The sequence below is a fragment of the Mustela putorius genome, unplaced genomic scaffold (genome assembly GCF_011764305.1).
Source record: "Mustela putorius furo isolate JIRA1106 unplaced genomic scaffold, ASM1176430v1.1 tig00003863_pilon_pilon_pilon, whole genome shotgun sequence".
NCBI lineage: Eukaryota > Metazoa > Chordata > Mammalia > Carnivora > Mustelidae > Mustela > Mustela putorius.
Window position 1 is genome coordinate 2,809,416 of NW_025422015.1, and position 19,174 is coordinate 2,828,589.

The window sequence follows — 19,174 nt, forward strand, 5'->3', positions numbered from 1 at the left end:
CTTATATTGTCAGTATATAATTGTGCACATATAACATATTTATTTTCAGAGTATTTGCCATAATAAGTTTTTTGTCAAAGATTTTATTTATTTGTCAGAGAGAGAGCGAGAGAGAGACAGTGAGCAAGCGAGCACAAGCAGGCAGAGAGGCAGACAGAGGCAGAGAGAGAAGCAGGCTCCCTGCTGAGCAAGGAGCAGATGTGACTCAATTCCCGGACCCTGGGACCATGACCTGAGCTGAAGGCAGTGGCTTAACCAACTAAGCCACCCAGGCGTCCCCCCATAGTAAGTTTTTAAAAATGGAAAGTAAACCTAGGTATTTGTGGAACTATATTCAAGAACTGACAGATTTTGGGGAGAAATACTTTATAGAATATACAATATATATTTTCAGGACAAAGCAAAAATAAAAAGTATAAAAATAAAATGATACAAACAATATATTTTAGTTGGAATTTCAGAGGTTTTTTCTTTTCTTCTCTTTGCCCTTTACTTCAAAAGTTATAAATACTTTTGAAGCAGCATGTATTGTTGCACTTTTGATTTTTTGTTGTACGGTTAATGAACCTGAGAGTCTGGATGACTGGAGATCATCTATCTGGCCTTCCCATTCTTTTGTTTCTTCTTCTTTGATTAATAAAGGTTTTCCTAGAGTTTGGCCAACAACGTTACAGACTTCTTGAGCTTTGCGCCGTGCGTTCTCAACAGCAACAAGACAGGCTTTTCGTCTTGGGAATTAAATGCAGACATTATTAATATGACATTCAATGAACTCTAACACTGAATAGTTTTAATTGGTAATTTAGTTAAAGATGTACTTAACTTACCGAAGATTCTCAACAGAACTTGGAGTATGATAGAACTGGGGTTGGCTGATGACAACAGAGCTATCTAACTTTTCAATAAGAAAGTTACAAATATTTTGCATTTTTCCAAATTCAGTAAATGTAATGCAGACCTGTAAATGAAATGACACTTGAAATTATTTTCATGGTTGATGCATTCTTTCAAAATTTTCTCTAAATGTGAGTAAAAGAAGTAAAGCCAGATAATAATGAGGTCATTTTATAATATGTGACAGATAAGCCTACTTGACCCTTACAACTAAATTACATTTTATTGAATTTTTTTAAAGTAGTGTCTCAACTTTTCAACATATGAAATTCAGCTATAATAACTAATGATCTTGTCTGTTAATTCTAATATCTACATTGGTTCTGGATGGGTTTGATTCTTTTATCCTTATTGTGAGCTTTATTTCCATGCTATTTTGCATGCAAGGCAATCTGTAAATTAACTTTATGGGGGGTATTGGATATTCTTGTATTTCTATAAATACTGATCTCTTTAGGTTTGCTTTTAAGATTTACTGGCTCAGTTGGCTGGACCTCTGCCTTTGGCTGGAGTCATGATTCCAGGGTCCTGGGATGAAGCCCCGCATCAGGCTCCCTGCTCAGTGGGGAGTCTGCTTTTCCCTCTGCCTCTCCCCCTACCCCGCAGCCCATGTTAGCTCCCTCTCTTGCTTGCTTGCTCTCAAAGAAATTAAAAAAACAAACAAACAAAAAACCTGTTAGGTGGGATTAGAGTAATGTTCAATCTGGCACTAATTATTACCCCCTGATGAGTATAGAGAAGTGTCTATACTCCACCTCATGCCCTATTAATCAAGATTTTCTAGTCTGGCCGGTGTTGTACCTCAGCCTTATATGAACCCCAAACACTGTTTCCTCTAATTTTTGGGGTGACTTTTTTTCTAGCCTCTGGTCATTTCTGTGCATGTATGTGCTAATGAGTATTCTGCTGAATACTTGAGGGAATGGGGGAGGTGTTCCCTCTGTAGTTCTCTGAAGACCTCTCTTTGTGTAGCCCTCGACTCTCCTACAAACTCTCTAGCCGTCTTGTTTGGGCTCTCAATTCCACTTCCTCAATACAAGGAGTTTGCCAGGCTCTGTGTGGTTTCCCTTCCCTGGGAAGGTGCCTGGACACTCTTAACAGCAATATGGACATGGTAGGACTCCCCCCCCCCCCTGCAAGATTTTATTTATTTGAGAGAGAGAGAGAGAGAGAGAGAACGAGTTGGGGGAGGGACAGAGGGAGAGCGGGAAGCAGGCTCTCAGCTGAGCAGGAAGACCAACACTGCACCCTGCATGGGGCTGGATCCCAGGATCATGACCTGAGCCAAAGGCAGATTCTTTTTTTTTTTTTTAAAGGTTTTATTTATTTATTTGATACAGAGAGATCATAAGTAGGCAGAGAGGCAGGCAAAGAAAGAGAGGGAAGCAGGCTCCAAGCCTAGCAGGGAGCCCAATTCAGGGCTTGATCTCAGGACCCTGAGATCATGACACGAGCCGAAGGCAGAGGCTTTAACCCACTGAGCCACCCAGGCACCCCCAGAGGCAGATTCTTAAGTGACTGAGCCACCGAAGCACACCAACACAGTAGGACCTTTTGTTTCTTTTTTCTCAGGGATCACTGTGTTTCACTTCCTTATAATCACTCTTTGAAAAGCACTCTTTCACATACTTTGTACATTTTTTGGTTTCAGGTGGGAAGGTAAATCTGGTTCATGTTATTCTATCTCAGCCAGAAGCAGAAGTCTTGTCTGTCTTTTTAAGAGAAGTCTTTTAAGTATTTTTTTTTTTAAATTATGGTATCAGTCAAAATATCAATCTATTAGTCAAAAATCAATATCCCCAGCCTCATCCAGGTTGCTAGTTTTTAACCTCTGAATAGTTAAAAATTTTGCCTTTCCTTCCTGGTTGAAAAATCAAAGTTCCAAAATGCCCGTAGACTACCTTTAATAATAGATACAGGGGGCTTCTGGGTGGCTCTTAGGTTTAGGTCATGATCTCAGGGTTGTGAGATTAAGCCCCTTACCAGCTCTGTGCTCAGCAGAGAGTCTGCTTGAAGATTATCTCCCTCTGCCTCCTCTGCCGCTTGTGCTCTCTCTTTCTCACTCTCAAATAATCTTTAAAAAACAATGAAAAATAAAGGGATGCCTAAGTAGCTCAGTTGGTTAAGCATGTGACTCGATTTTGGCTCAGGTCATGATATCAGGGTTGTGAGATTAAGATTCTCTCTCCCCTTCTGTCCCCTCACCACTTGTGTGCTCACTCTCCCTAAAAAAAAAAGAAAAAAAAAGACAATATAATACTTTTCTGCATTTGTATAGTGTATGGAAAAAATCCTGTCTCTTGTTGCTATATTTAACCTGTAAGAGTGTCACAGAGGCACTGTATATACACTTCATTACATGTTATGAAATATAGCAAGATTTACAGTGCCTCTGTGGAGTTGGAAGGTAACTAAATTTGAGAGGTTTTGAGAGTTCAAAGGTTTCTTTGCATGCAGATTAAAGTGATTGAGCATAACAGGTTCCAAGTATCAACAAAAGCAATTCTTTGCTACATAAGTGTCCTTGAATTAAATTTTTTTTTTTTAAGATTTATTTTAGAGTGAGAGAATGAACAAATGTGGGGGAGGAGCAGGATAGGGAGCCAGAAACTTAGCAGACTCCCTGTTGAGCTCAGAATCTGATGCAGGGTTTGATCTCAAGAAACCGAGATAATGACCTGAGTAGAAACTAAGAGTCGGACATTGACTGACTGCGACACAGGGCCCTGAAATAAATTTTATTTAAAAAAAAATTTCCAATTTCTACTCTGACAGCTTAAAATGAAAACAGTGTTTATAAATATATACCTGCTTTGCTATGAAACATGCTGAATCTTTTGTATGCATCCTTGGTATTCTTTGCTATTTAAAAAAAAAAAAAGTAGTAGTATATGGAAGGAAGGACAGTGAAAATTCCTAAGCAGTTTTCAGAAAAGATACTGGTTCTTTTTTTTTTTTTTTCCCCAATTCCCTACCACCCCTAATTATCTGAGGCAAATCTAATCCCACAGAATCAGGTTTAACATGTGGTACTTACCTGCTCTATGTCTAGACATAACAGGAAAATCTATCTGTTGAGATCAGTTTCAGAGTTGCCCAGACACAATTTTCTCTGCCCTGCATCCTCCTTATCACTACCATGACTTACAAAGTTAGCAGATGAGCTTTTAGAGCTACATCTACATTGGTGAACAGACTATCAGCTCTTTGTCTTTGTCCCAAAGCACGGACAAACTATAGTTTAGGAATGTGTGGGTAAAATGATTAGCAAGAAGTAAATTAGTAGAAAAAAAACTGTATTCTGCTTTTTCTAACAGTTTAAGAACTGCTTTAAGCCTTCCAATGCCCTGAACTTCTTTTAAATTCAGTAATGTGGTGTATAATCAATACACAGCTAGGTAGAAATCCAAGTTAATGAGGCAGAGTCACTTTACTAAAGAATAGAGGTGTTGCATCACAATATTTAAAAAGAGGTATTCAGGATAAAAAACTTTCAATCTATCTCATACATTGCAGATAAAAAAATTCAAGATAAATTCATATATCATATTCAAAATCCTCTATATGTTTCTTCAGGGCAAAATAATGTGATTACAAATCTACACACATATATAGATTTTACATACTATCTTGTACTAGCTATATTAAATTATAAAACAGACTGAGACATAAATGCTTCCCATCTCTTTGGTCAAGAAGAATCATTAGTTTAGAAATTTTAGTACTGGGGCGCCTGGGTGGCTCAGTGGTTAAGCCGCTACCTTCAGCTCGGGTCATGATCTCAGGGTCTTGGGATCGAGCCCCGCATCGGGCTCTCTGCTCAGCAGGGAGCCTGCTTCCTCCTCTCTCTCTGCCTGTCTCTCTGCCTGCTTGTGATCTCTCTCTGTCAAATAAATAAATAAAATCTTTAAAAAAAAAAAAAAGAAAGAAAGAAATTTTAGTACTGAAAAAGAAACTGAACTCCAAAATAGGTGGTGGGTTTTTTTCCTGTTTTTTTAAGTAAACTCTACCCCCTAACATGGAGCTCAAATTCAAGATCCCAAGTCAAGAGCTGCGTGCTCTGCTGACTCAGCCAGCCAGATACCCCGAAAATAGGAGATTTTAAGTGCTTTCAATGAATTTGTCTATTAGATAAGTAAAATCTGTTTATTAAAAATTTCTGCAAATGAGACTTCTGAATTATTGCTACTCTCAATTACCATAAAAAAAAAAAAAACAACCAGGCCAAAGTCCTCTTTAAAAATACTTTGAGTTCTAATTTCCAAAAAAAGTACAGCAGATAACACTGAACAAACTGCATGTAGTAGGGTAGATGCTTTTCAATTCTAAGCAGGATTCTAGAACAGATTATTTTAAAAATTAGTTTGTAAGAAATTAGAAAAGAAAGAAAAAAGGTTTTCTGTGAGAAGGAAAGAAGACAAGGCCCTTTGTTCTATCATTTGTTGTATCATTTTGTTCTATTGCCACAGGCCTCAAATACTTTGCATATTTTCTTTTGTCATTTTGCCACAATCTGTTCTTATCTTCCCTCTTTAAATCTTCACTGCTTTCTTAGTCCTGTCTCTAAAGAAAAGAATACAAACCTTTCTCATTTTAATGGTTCTGGAACAATAAAATAAGAACACAGGAACTAAAGACTGTAAGTCTTATAAGGTTCTCTAAGTATTGAGTTTCTTGATGAGATATTAAGTAGAAAACAATCTGACTTTTGACTTTGCTTTTATTCCTGAGAGCGAAGTTCACCAACTCAATGCTTCTCTTCTAAACTATCTTCCGAACCACTGCCAAATTATTTCTATCCAAAGGCTAATCTATTGAGGATGTAGATTTGAGATTAAGAACAAGTCATCATGTACTAAACTTGACTTCCTAGGTGGCAAGTTATCAGAGAAATACTATAGCAATAAAGTATTTATATTTTACTTATTTAAATAAATCTTAGGATATACTGACATATAGTCTTCATGGCAACATTGTTGGTTAGTGTCATAGTTGATTAATGCTACTTAATATTTTTATTAATTACACAGATGGGTACACAGATGATCAGATCAGCAGGTGACAGAAAGCTGGCAGGATGGACTATAAACGCTGCTTGATAAAATCAAGATCCAAAAAGATCCTAACAGGCTGGAAATACAGGTTAAATCTAGTGGATAAAATTTTACAGAGATAAATTTAAACACATTTCATTTTGAAATAGCAATAACAAAGTATAAAATAAGAGAAATTTGACTTAAAATCAGCATGTGAGAAAGTTCAGTTAATTGTAATTACTAATTAGGCCTGTGAGCTCAAAAGAAGGTTAACACTGTGATGCGAGTATAAGAAGTTCAGTCTTAAACATTCTAGGATAAAGAAGATAATCATCCTTCTCTACTACTTATTGGCTAAATCATAGATGGAAATTAGCTCAATAAAGAGTTTGTCTTACTATAAGAAATGACTAAAGAAACTGGGGAGTCTTACCCCTGGAGAAGAAAAAAGTAGCATCAACATGCTACTGAACCTCAAGTATCTATCTGAAGGAACAAGTTTAGTCTTTTGTTCTTGGAGAGGTGCATAATGGAGGAATACTAGTAAGTCAATTCTGGCTTAATGTTATAAAATATTGTATTGATTAGATGTCTGAAAATGGAAGAAACTTTTTATATTCATGCACTTACATAATTTCTAACTTTCGGTATTATCTTTAAAATAAAGAGAGGGTAGGTGGGAGTTTAGATAAAGAATCTCTGAAGTCCCTTTCAGGATGAAAATTTTAGTTATTATGTAATGTTCTACCATCTGATCTTACTTTATATATTTAACTGTCCATGAGAATATTAGTATGTTAGACATTATTTTGTACATTGTGACCCCTGGTCTCCACTGACTGCAGATGGCAGGATATAAGAATTCTGGCTATTGAGGAACTCTATACAAAATATAATCAGATTCTCTGAAGAAACTGAGTACATGAAGTTAAGAAATAAGTATAGCAGAAGGAAGATGAGCAGTGTTTAGCCAAGTCCTCATTTAGTCATGTTCTTATAGCAAAACAAGCAGCTCTAATGCATTTTCTGTAACTGCACAGTGAGTCCCTAAAACAACTCAATCTGAAAAACATGCCAGTTTTCCATGAAGCCTGTCTGTGCATTTGCTGGGGCCATTCTTTTTCCTCCTTACTTCCTGGTGTTACCCTCACAATAAACCCAATTTACTTAAGATAATCTGAGCCAATGAACATTCACTATAGCCTGAAATCCTGACAGGCAGTAACTACTGGAGGAGTTCCAGAGTAACTCCCGGCTTTTGATCTCCATAATATGGAATCTTACTACTCTGTTCTATCCCCTGTTGTGATTTTTTTTTTTTTTTTGGACATCTAATCTCTACTGTGAATATCACCCAAAAAAGTCCCAAACTGAAAACCTATTTTAAGAAAACAATTGATATGAGACAATGATATCATAGTGTATATAATAAAAATCATTAAAAATTATATTAAAACTTTTCACATCTGAGAAGTTTCATAACTCTCTTTTTTAATAACTCCCTTTTTAAAAAACTATAGTTGGCATACATGTCACATTAGTTTCAGGTACACAACACAGTGATTGAGCAAATCTATACTTTTTTTTTTTTTTAAAGATTTTAAGTAATCTCTACACCCAACATGGGGCTAGAACTTATCAACACCAAGATGGAGAGTCACATGCTCCACCAACCAATCCAGCCGGCCCGGTGCCCCAGCAAGTCTATACTTTGGGCTCTGCTCACCAGAAGTGTGTGTGGCTACCATCTGTCACCATACAACACTGTTACACTACTACTGACTGTATGCCCTATGCTGTACCTTTCATTTCTATGACTTAGTCATTCCATAACTGGAAGACTATACCTCTCCCCACTCCCTCACCCATTTTGTCCATTCCCTCAGACCCCTTTCAACTTGTTTTGAAAGATACTTTTTAGTCCCAACTACTATAAAATAAATTTTGTCATGTGGATTCCTAAAATTATCATGAGTAATTTTAAAATTCCTTGAGATAGTTCAATTAATTGATAATCTTAAGTGGTGAAATCACAAAACTATTAAATTAAGTACTTGGAACAACAATGTTTGTAAAAATTACTATCTCAAAGAGGTAAGAAGCCAGGATTCTAATTTCCATTCTAATTCTTGCAAGTCTTTGAGAAGTCTGAGCCCAAGTTATCCTTAATACTAGAAAAATAATCTATTATCTGCCTGAAGGACAGATGATTTCTCGAGAAATTTCCCACCTCTAACGTAAAGGTTATCTGACTAGATCAATAAGAGTCCACTCTAACTCCATTCTTGTTTGCTTCCTGTGACAGGAGGCAGTATGGACCTAGCACCTATCCTAAGATGTTTGGAAGCTGAAACAACAGCTGTCCTATAACCTAACCACAGCTATACATACTCTGATTTCATGAAATCCTGATCATAAAAATCTATAAAGATAAGTAAAAAGTATAGGCAGTAGTAGGAACTAAATGTTATCAGTGAGTGCACAAAAAATATTTTGTTCTTTCTAATCTGGGCAAAGGTTGAGTGCTTTTTATTTTGTTACTTTTAAAATTATTTTAAAGATTTTATTTTAGTTTTAAAGATTTTATTTGAGAGAGAAAGAGAGAGGATAAGCAAGAGGAGAGGGAGAGGGGGAGGGACAAGTAGACTCCCTGGTGAGGACAGAGCCCAACATGGGCTTGGGGCTCCATCACAGAATCCTGAGATCATGACCTGAGCTAAGTCAGACACTTAACTGACTGAGCCACCTAGATGCCCCTTAAAGATTTTATTTTTATTCTGTACACTCAATGTGGGGCGTGAACTCACAACCCCCAGCATCAAGAGTTGACAGATCTACTAAGCCAACAAGGTGCCCCAAGTGGTTTTTATTTTTGAAGACTTATTCATTTTAGAGAGTGTGAATGCACATGTGGAGAGGGAGAGAATCTCAGACTCCTTAGTGAACACAGAACCCAAAGTGGAACTCATCTCATGACCCTGAGTTTATGACCTGAGGCAAAATCAAGAGTCCGATGCTTAACCAACTGAGCCACAAAGGAGCCCACAAGTGGTTTTATTTTTAAATAAAATTTAACTTACCACAACACAGTAAAATTGCATTACAAAAGAAAAGAATGTTGAAAGTGTTTTAATCCTTATGTTTATTAATTTACATTTTATCTGAGGAGAAATTTCTCTCCTATAGTGTTTCCTGCTTACAAAGTGATAATTTTATTACAATTTTATTAGGTGGCAATTAACTGCCACTTCCTCCTTACTATTTTTATTCCATTTCAAAATTATTTCTCGCAAATAAAGCTCATTAAAATTTATTTTAAAAGTTCACACAGGGGCACCTGGCTGGCTCAGTGGGAAGAGCATGTGACTCTTGATCTTGAGGTCCTGAGTTCAAGCCCCATGTTGGTTGTAGAGATTACTAAAAAAAGTAAGTAAACAAAAAACTCCACAGATATTAATACCAAGAGTGATTTTGAGAAAAATAATCTTTTATTAATACCATGAGAAGAATTTCTCCTGTATCTTTCAAGTACAAAAATAAATGCAAATTGTTCCCACAAAGTCATGCTGTTTCCAATTATTTGTCATGATAAGTACATACCTCTGCTTCCATGTGATAAGCATTTTCCACTCTTCTAAAATCCTTTGTCACAGTTACATTTTCTGCCTGAAGCAGAAAGTACAAGAGTATGATTACTAACGGTTTGGCTACTAAATGCAGTGACTCTAAAACATAAAGTAGAAACCTGAACTTACTAAAATCAGAATGACAGAGTATGTGGAAAGAACTGGTTTGCTTCATGTTTAAAACTTTCCTAAAAGTTACATAAAATAAATTCAAAGTCTATAAATATTTGCTGAAAATTTCATAATCGTCACTTTATTTGTAGTAATTTTTACATTAGTACACAAAGTAGGAACTTAAGAGTGGTATACAAATGAGGAATTATTTGTACATAAAGCATTCTGAATGTTACAGGGGTATGTCTGCTGATCATGCTAAATAAACCTAAATTTGTTTCAGTGTGGTTATATTCCTGGTAATGAGAAAATATGAGATTTTCTGCTTAACTATAGGGTAATGGTTCCCAAGGTAAAAGGAAATTTTGCTCCCCAGGGAAATTTGTTAATGTCTGGAGGTATATTCGGTTGTTAAAATGGGTTAGGGGAGTACACTAATGTGATGTAGTAACTAGACAGTGAATAAATGCTCCTGTTTACCAGGAACCAAGGAGGTTCCTGAGATATGGGACTATCAGTTGCAAAACTGGGACAGTCCTAGGTAAATTAGGACAAGTTGGTCACCTGATGGGTAGGGGCCAGGAATATAGCTAAATATTCTAGAGTGCAGAGGACAGTTCCCCATAACAAAGAATTGTTTTCGATGAGGATGTTAAAAATAATGTTGAGATTGGGAAATCCTGCGATATCGGCTACAAACTAAAAAATACTAAAATATACCGGCCTAGTCCATTAAGTTTTCCCAATTATGCTCCTGGAAAGCTATTTTATATCCAAATATAAAGGGCCGATTTTAAAACACAAAACAGTCAGTATAAGAACAACTAAAGTTATGAAGGTAGACATTCTGAATAGATACAAAAAACCATGTTATGGCAGGAGTAAAATTAAAAAGGATAAACATGAAGAAAGTCATAAAACCTCACAGAAAAAATGCTTGAGTAAATGTACCAGGACACAATATTATAAAATCGGCAATTCTCCTGAAATTAATACATAAACAGTGCAAAATATGAACAGAAGTTTTATTTGGACTGCAGAATTTTATACTGTCTGGATTTTCTGACTGTGTCTTCATGTTGTCATTTAACATATCCCTCAAAGACAGGAAATCTTTTTAGTAGAAAAGTAATGAGAGAAGTTGCTCTACAAATGTTTTGCAAAGATATAATTACCAAGATGTAATTAAATAATGTGGTACTAATGAAAAGAACTAGTATTCTGAAACTGATCCAAGAATGTCTGGATTGCAAATATAATACCAGTAACATTTCAAATCAGTAGGCATAAGAAGCAGTATGGAATCCTTGTGTCATACATTCTACCTCTACTTTTTCTACATAGCAACTTGTGGTTCAAGGTAAATAATCATAGGTCTAAACCATTCAGGATTATCACACCTAACTTGCTACAAGATTATGGTTAAAAATAGGCAGAAATCCAATCGAAGCTAATTAGTATATGCCATTTCTCTGGCCACAAGGACAAATTTAGGTTGTCAATTTGCATTGAACTACAGGAGTATGTTCATATACATGTATATGCATATATATATATCTATATGTGTATATATATATATATATATATATATATATATATATATTCATTGAGAGAGAGCACAGACAGAAGCAGGGGGAGAGGCAGAAGCAGACTCCTTGCTGAGCAAGGAGCCCAAAGTAGGTGGAGGCTCCACCCAGGAACTCAGGATCATGAACTGAGCCAAAGGTAGACGCTTAACTGACTGAGCCACCCAGGCACCCAGGAATATTTGTTTTTATGTGGTTGTGGAAAATGAGAACTATTGTCTTTCTTGTTATGGTACAGTATGTGGTGTAAGGCTTGGAAATGTTGCAGCTGTTTTGGTATCATGCAGGAAGCTGCAGGAAAGCCAGGAGAGCTGCATCAAAATAGAGTCTTGACCACTACATACTTAAAGGGCATATTACTGATTTAAGATTATGTAAAGCAATACTTTTAAATTTTTATTAAGTTAAAAATTGTTTTAATACTTTTTATTTTCAAGGCAATTTGAGTTAGGTTCTTGCACAAGCAGTAAGGGATAAGACCTCAATACATGATTTCAGTATAGCAACTTAACCATTTAGGAGAAAATAAAACCTTTTTTTCCTTATACCAAAATAAATTCTAACATAGCAAATATTTAGTGTAGTATAAAGGGTCCCTATAGGTTCCAGGAAATATTAGTTAATGGTTATATAACCTTAAGCTTTGGAAGGACCCAATAAGTGTTACACCAAGGGCAAGAGACCTACAGAAAAGATTAATGAATTTGACAAAATAAAACTTAAAAATTTTGAATGTTCAATACTGTAAAAAGTTATATGGCAAAGATAAAATTGGGAAAATTTTTGCAATACATAAAATAATTACTGATAATCTTAATTTTAACGTTCTCTTAATCTTGAAAAAGAACAAAGCTAGAGGTATCACAACCCCAGATATCAAAATATACTACAAAGCAGCAGTAATCAGAATAGTAAATACTGGCACAAAAATAGACACATAGATGAATGGAATGGAAGAGAGAGCTCAGTAATAATCCCACACTTATATGGCCTATGACAATTAACTAATCTATGACAAAGGATACAAGAATATACAGTGGGAAAAAGTCTCTTCAACAGATGGTGCTGGGAAACCTGGACAGCTACATGCAAAAGAATGAAACTGTACCAGTTTCTCATACCATACATAAAAGTAAACTCAAAATGGATTAAAGACCTAAATGTAAGACTTAAAACCATAAAATTCCTAGAAGAAAACCCAGGCAATAACTTTTCTTACATAGCCATAGAGACATTTTTCTAGGTCTGTCTCTTCTGGCAAGGAAAACAAAAGCAAAATTAAGCTATTGATACTACAAGAAAATCAAAAGCTTTTACACAGGGAAGGAAACCATCAATAAAACAAAAAGGCAGTCTACTGAGTGGGAAAAGATAATTTGCAAATGATATATCCATAAGGGGTTAATATCAAAAACAGATAAAGAATTTATACAACTCAGCACCACAAAAACAAATAATTCAATTAAAAAATGGGCAGAGGACCCGAATAGACATTCTTCCAAAGAAGGTATAGCGTTGGCCAACAGACACATGAAAAGATGCTCATCACTCATCTCAGGGAAATGCAAATTAAAACCGCAATGAGATATCACCTCATATCTGTCAGAACGACTAAAACAGAAAACACAAGAAATAACAAATGTTAGTGAGGATGTAGAGAAAAACGGACCCTTGTACACGACTGTTGAGACTGCAAACTGGTGCAGCCACAAACAATACGGTGGTTCCTCAAAAAGTTAGAATTACCATATGATCAGTGTAATTCCACTACTAGGTATTTACCCAAAGAAGACAAAAACACTAATTAAAAAAGATGTCTGCATCCTTATGTTTATTGTAGCATTATTTATAATAGCCAAGATATGGAAGTAACCTAAGTGTTCATCTATAGGTGAATGGATAAAGAAGATGTGAGACTGGGGCTCCTGGGTGGCTCAGTTGTTAAGCATCTGCCTTTGGCTCAGGTTATGATCCCAGGATCCTGGAATCCTCTGCTGTGTGGGGAGCCTGCTTCTCTCTCTCCCACTCCCTCTGCTGTGTTCCCTGTCTCACTGGGTCTCTCTCTGTCAAATAAATAAATAAAATCTTAGGAAAAAAAAAAAGTGAGACAGACATTCAGACACACACACACACACTGGACTATTAGTCATAAAAAAGGAATGAAATCTTGCCATTTTTAACAATATGGATGTATGTAGAGTACATACTGCTAAGTAATAAGTCAGCCAGAAGACAAATACCATATGATTATACTCATATGTAGAACTTAAAAAAAAAGCAAATGAACAAACAAAAAGAGACCAGAAAAGATTCTTAACTGCAGAGAACAAACCGACGGTTGCCAGAGGGAAGAGGGGAGTAGGATATAGATTGTTAAAGGGGATTAGGAGTATAATTATCTTGATGAGCATTGAGAAATGTACAGAATTATTGAATCATTATACTGTACAGCTGAAACTAATTTTTTAGAAGTTCCCATAAATTAATGGACAAAGTATTATGAATTGGCAATTTACATGAAAAAAGCTTAATCTCAAATGTAAAAAAATACACTTGATCTTAGCCAAAAGGCCGAGAAGCGATCAAATGTAAAAAAATAAAACACAGAAAATGACAGTAACTTTTTTTGACTACTGAATTGGCAAAATTAAAAAAGAAAATAATACTGACTATGCCAAGAATATGTTTGTAGTGAAGATGTAAACTTTTCTCCTAGACTGTAATTTTTTAATTTTTAGATTTTAGATTTAATTTAAATTAAATTAAATTAATTTTTAATTTAATTTTTAAAAGTATGTGTAAGCAAGGAATTCATGTCCAAAAAACATATTTAAAAAACGTATAAATACCTAACAACAAGGAAAATAATTTTGTCACCATTTTTAATAATTAAAGACTGAAGCCAACTCATATGATATGTTCAATCTATTCCTACTACTTCCGATCTTCATTTGAATGCCCCCAGAAATGGACTCTGAGACAAGGATGTCAGTACAGGCAGTTAACTTTTAAGATGATCCCAAGAAACACTACTACAGGGGAATGAGAGGTGAAACAAAAGGAAAGCAAGCCATTAAAGTATGCATTTGTCAAGCAGTCACCACTGTGGGCAACTGGAACTTATTCCTGCAGAGAAACTCTGGGAACCAGGGCAGAACACATGCTTCAGTTATCCTGCCCAAGGGGTAAGGTCTCTCTCCACTCACTTCTCTCAGTTGTTAGTTGAAGGCTTCTAGAGCTTGAGAGGGGTTGTTAATTCTTTAGCACTACTGGCTGGCCCACTTGTAGGTGGAGCCAGGAAAAACTGCATCCGGAAAAACTGGCAAGGAATTCACAAGTGTTGGCAGATGGAAGTTGGGCCTGTATGCACACAAATGTGAAGTGCCAAGGGATACAAGTGTGGGATATCAATAGCATCTGTTACAACCCCTACTTAAAACTCAGTCACCCATTGCCAAGACAATAAAGCAGCAACATATTGGTTAAGAGCAAGAGTTTGAGGTCAAAATTCTTGACTGGAGTCTAAACTCTGCCACTTCCTACCTGTATGACCTTGGGCAAGCTACCTGCCAATAATCACTCTGATCTTGAGAGTTCTCATCTATAAACAGCAACTGAAATGCCAGTCTCATGTGGTGGGAATGAGTATGAAATGAGATAACATTTGCAAAAGGTCTAGCAATTAAACAGGTGGGTTTTTTTTTTTTTAATCCCAGTAATATCCAAACTCCTCAATATAGCAAACAACGCCTTCATCCATGTTCTGTCTACAGCTTTCTTCTTCAGTCTCCTCCATTTTCCCCATCTAGTCCTGTGTCCTAGCCATAATGCACTGCATATAGAGCTCAGAACACACATACTTGCTGCATTCTAGTGTGTAACTGGAATGCTTTCCTTTCACTGTTCAAGATCTGACACGAGAGTCACTTCCATTATGAAACCTTTCTGGAATCCCTCAAGTAAAATGAACATTATTACCTCTCTTACTCTACTGAATTGTCTCAGGTACATATTTTCTTCACAGCACTTATTATATATTAGTCTATTCCTATCATAAGACTCCTTCAGCACAGTGACTAAGTTTTACTCATTCTCTACTTTAGGTGCCCAGCAACATGAATCTATTACATATTTATTGAAAAAAAAAAAATTATGAGCCTATGGAGGGAACATACAAACCAGAAAGCAAAATAATTACAGATCATATTAAGTGCTATTTTAAAATAAGCAGTGATAGGAAATGCTTAAAAAATGTTTGATGGTTGAATAAGTAAATACTGCTTAGAACTTTAAAACATTTTTCCATGAAAACAACACTACAAACGAGGGTATGCCTTCACATGTGAAACTACATATGATCATAAAATTATCTATAATAGAGTTGAATAGTTTATTTAGGGCCTCATTTTTTTCTTTTAGTCATTCAAAAACCACTTTTTGAGTATATATTATGTGAGGTGTAAAAAGCATCAAGCATGGGTTCAAACCATTGAACCCATGAATGCAAAGCAAGTGATAGAAAATGGTCCAAGCTCTGGAGAAGTTTGGAATATGAAGGAGACACCAGTAAAGCAACAGTTAAAATATAGAATGGTAAGTTTTATTACAAGTAGGGAATGGAACATGTTCCTCACTTGTAATAATGGAACTAGCAAAGGCTAGTGTTATGCTAGAAAAGGAATGCCAAGGAGGTGAGCTTGGCTGGTTCTTAAAGGAAAAAATGGGAGTCAGCTAGTCAAGGAGGGCAGAGAGATGACAGAAAATGAGAGAATTAGGGTCCATCTATTAAGCAAAGGAATGTGGAATATGAGGAGACCTGTAAGTAGGGGAGTGATGTTTAAAAATCCAAAACTCCAAAGTCTAAAATGAATAAAGACTTTGTGAAAACCCATTATAATTCATTCTGAAAAGTAGCATAATTGATTTTTTTTAAAGATTTTATTTATTTATTTGAGAGAGAATGAGTGAGAGAGAACATGAGAGAGGAGAAGGTCAGAGGGAGAAGCCGACTCCCCAAGGAGCTGGGAGCCCGATGAGGGACTCAATCCTGGAAGTCCAGGATCATGACCTGAGCCAAAGGCAGCTGCTCAACCAACTGAACCACCCAGGCGCCCGCATAATTGATTTTTTGCATTTTCTACTGAACAAATAATCTCCATGACTGCATACTTAATTGGGAGATTACTGACCTTCTATGTCTTGAACACTGAACCCAAATATAATTATTAAATTATATTATTAAATATAATTATTAATTCAGATGTAGTAATTTATTGCTTTACATATTAGAAGTTACAGCCATGTGAACTTGATATACATTTTGTGTAAATAAATTAGGAATTAGTCATATGCAAACAGGACTGCAGCACTAGTAACAGTTTTATGAAAATTTTCTACATAGTAAACCATTTAATTCACGTTATTTATAATTAGCATTTGAATTCTTGTATCTTTTTTTAAAAGATTTTATTTATTTATTTGATAGTGAGAGAGAGGATGAGAGAAGGAACGCAAGCAGGTGGAGTGGGAGGAGAAGAAGGCTTCTCACTGAGGTGGGAGCCTGATGCTGGGCTGGACCCCAGGACGCTGGGATCATGACCCGAGCTGAAAGCAGACACTTAACCACTGAGCCACCCAGGCACCCCTGAATTCTTTCAAACTGTCATTGAGGCATCTTTTCCAAATGACTTTTTAAATAATTCTATGTTTGTAAATGCAGTACAAATATATTTTTCCTTAAAATAAAGACTTGCTTTTGGGCCTGTGTCATGTCTAACAATAGACAAGAAGCACTTTTATGAACTTGGTGTTATCCTGGATAAATCAAAACTCTGGCCTTTTGAGTTCCACTGTGTAGAATGAAGGAAATGAGTTGATCCGTTCTGTGGTTTCTAATTTTCTTGTATTCTAATTATCTGGCGCCAGCTATGGTTAGAACAAATAGAGATTTTAGTTTCAAAAAGACAAAAGTTCAAATACCGCCCTGGCTGAAATTGAGAGCACGATTTAACGTCTTTAAATCGAACTAGGGGTATTAAAACCTTACAGAGCTGTCGTTCAGATTACATAAAGCTGGTTCATTTTTTTCTTCTTATAAGTCGAGTCGAGGTAAGATGTATTCAGTGTTTGGTTCATGGACATCTCTGGTAAGTAGAGGTATTTCATTCATGTGGCATCCACAATATACTGGCTCAGCTGTCTTGAAAGTTAAAACTAAAATAACTTCAGAATTTTTTTTTTTTTTTTGTCTATATAAAAGGATAATGGATGCCACTTTCCTACCCACGTTACTGTTTGCGAAAAATACTGAAGAGCCACTCCACGCGAAGCTTAACACGGTTAGGAGAGACCAGGCCGAGTTTTCCCGCCCTTGGTCATCGCATAGTGCAGAATCAAAACAAAGAATGATTTACATCTGGAGTGTCCAGTCTAACAGTTCCTATCAAGGTTAAGAACAAAATCACGGCGGCAAATACCGCCCCATAAAAACCTACTCGATTTGCCTTCTTGCATTTTAAAAGTCAATGGGGGGAATAACAACTTTGGTGGCCGAAGTGTCACTCCGCCAGGTACTGGCGCTTTCGAATACCAGAGAGACCAACGCGCCCCAGGCTCTGAAGCCCCTCCCCACCTCCTCCTGGCTCCAGGGGCCGCCGGGGCCGCACCTCCGCCTCGGGTGTTTACGGTCGGTCCCGTGGCCTCCCCTGCGAAGCTCTCACCTGCAGGCCCTGCTGCTGGAGGCTCTGCGTGATGTAGTCTAGGCGGCGGCACACGCTCTTCTTGGCCTCAGCCGCCGTCTCCTTGGTGCTGCTCACTAACACCGCCACCTGCGCCCGGTCTGGGCTGGCGGAAAGCTCCGCGGTGCCGCTTACGTGCACCTCACGAGTCGCAGTTTGGGTCTGTGCTGAGGAGAGCGGGCGGCGGAAGCCGGGCAGCAACTCACTGCCCGAGACCACATTGTTCTCCCGGCCCCGGTCAGCCCAAGGAACCAGTTCCACGAACACCCGCGACTGAGGGGCCTGTAGCAACGACATAGTGAAGGTAGCTATGTTTCCATAGCAACGCAGAGCCTACGGCGGCCGAAGGAGCCCAAGTGTTCCAGGGCTTTCTTGAGCGCGGCGCAAAGGATTCCGGGATGGGCTTGGGAGCCCGAGTTTTTTGAGTCGGAGCTGTGAGTAGGTTTTTGCTGTACCTCCTTTACCTGGTGTTGGCTGGGCACGTCCTTATAGTTTTAAGCGTGTTTACCTAAGGTTTTCAAAGACCATAGTGAGTTTTCCCTTTGAGAGCTCCGCCTCTCCACGCCCACCGCCCGCGTCTGACCCTCTGACTAGCTGACGGCCAGGGAAGCTCCAGGGAGGCCCGGCGGGGCAGAGCCGGACTGCGTTTGTACTTCTGCGAGGCGGCGCTGCCATTGTCCCCAGCCTTGCCTAATCTGACGTTACTCTACCTCTTGGATAGAGAGCTCTTTGAGGCCCCACAGCGCCGTGGCACCCGAGAGATTTCTGTTGGAATGAACTGCTCTCTGCCAGTTTGATCTTGGGAGTTTATAATTTCTAGAGTTTCAGTTTCATTGCCTTTACTGTCATATGGATAATCCATTTCACATTTCCGTATGGGAAGTGCTTGCCATATGGGAAGCAAAGAAAAAATAATGGAGAGACGATAGTAGTAATAGATCTGACATCATTTTCGGCTCTTGACTTTTCTCTAAAAGTTCTAGAATGGTTCTGGCTTTGAATACGGACAGGAGAGACTCAACAGCTATCAAAGTTCATTCAACATGAACGTTGTTGGTGCAGTACTACTAGGTTCTTATCTATATCCCTTTCTTGAGAGAGCACTACAAACTTCAACCGACTGATCCCCACTGGGGGGATTTCTTCTTACCACTAAATATGTAAAATATATTTTTACATAG

At 37.4% G+C, this 19,174-nt stretch overlaps 1 protein-coding gene, 1 long non-coding RNA gene and 1 pseudogene across 4 annotated transcripts in view; 1 reads left to right on the forward strand and 2 right to left on the reverse strand.

Moving 5' to 3' along the window:
• Nucleotides 1-427: 427 nt before the first annotated feature.
• On the reverse strand, nucleotides 428-18,385 carry IRAK1BP1 (interleukin 1 receptor associated kinase 1 binding protein 1). 3 transcript variants are annotated; one of them, XM_004752795.3, is made up of 5 exons: nucleotides 17,976-18,385; nucleotides 9,531-9,596; nucleotides 3,703-3,756; nucleotides 828-958; nucleotides 428-728 (listed from the first exon to the last, which is right to left on the reverse strand). In XM_004752795.3, exons 1-5 carry the CDS (start codon nucleotides 18,288-18,290, stop codon nucleotides 458-460), a joined length of 837 nt encoding a protein of 278 aa, XP_004752852.1. In that variant the 5' UTR covers nucleotides 18,291-18,385; the 3' UTR covers nucleotides 428-457. The 3 variants fall into 3 exon arrangements, with proteins under 3 accessions (XP_004752852.1, XP_004752853.1, XP_004752854.1); XM_004752796.3 differs by lacking the exon at nucleotides 3,703-3,756 and having other exon boundaries at nucleotides 17,976-18,378; XM_004752797.3 differs by lacking the exons at nucleotides 3,703-3,756; nucleotides 9,531-9,596 and having other exon boundaries at nucleotides 17,976-18,384.
• LOC123387861 lies at nucleotides 13,724-13,839 on the reverse strand (annotated as a pseudogene).
• The window catches only part of LOC106005821, a 100,395-nt gene continuing 99,521 nt past the window's right edge, over nucleotides 18,301-19,174 (forward strand). The window contains exon 1 of the long non-coding RNA XR_001179466.2: nucleotides 18,301-18,427. This is a non-coding gene — a long non-coding RNA (uncharacterized LOC106005821). The remainder of the gene's footprint in view (nucleotides 18,428-19,174) is intronic.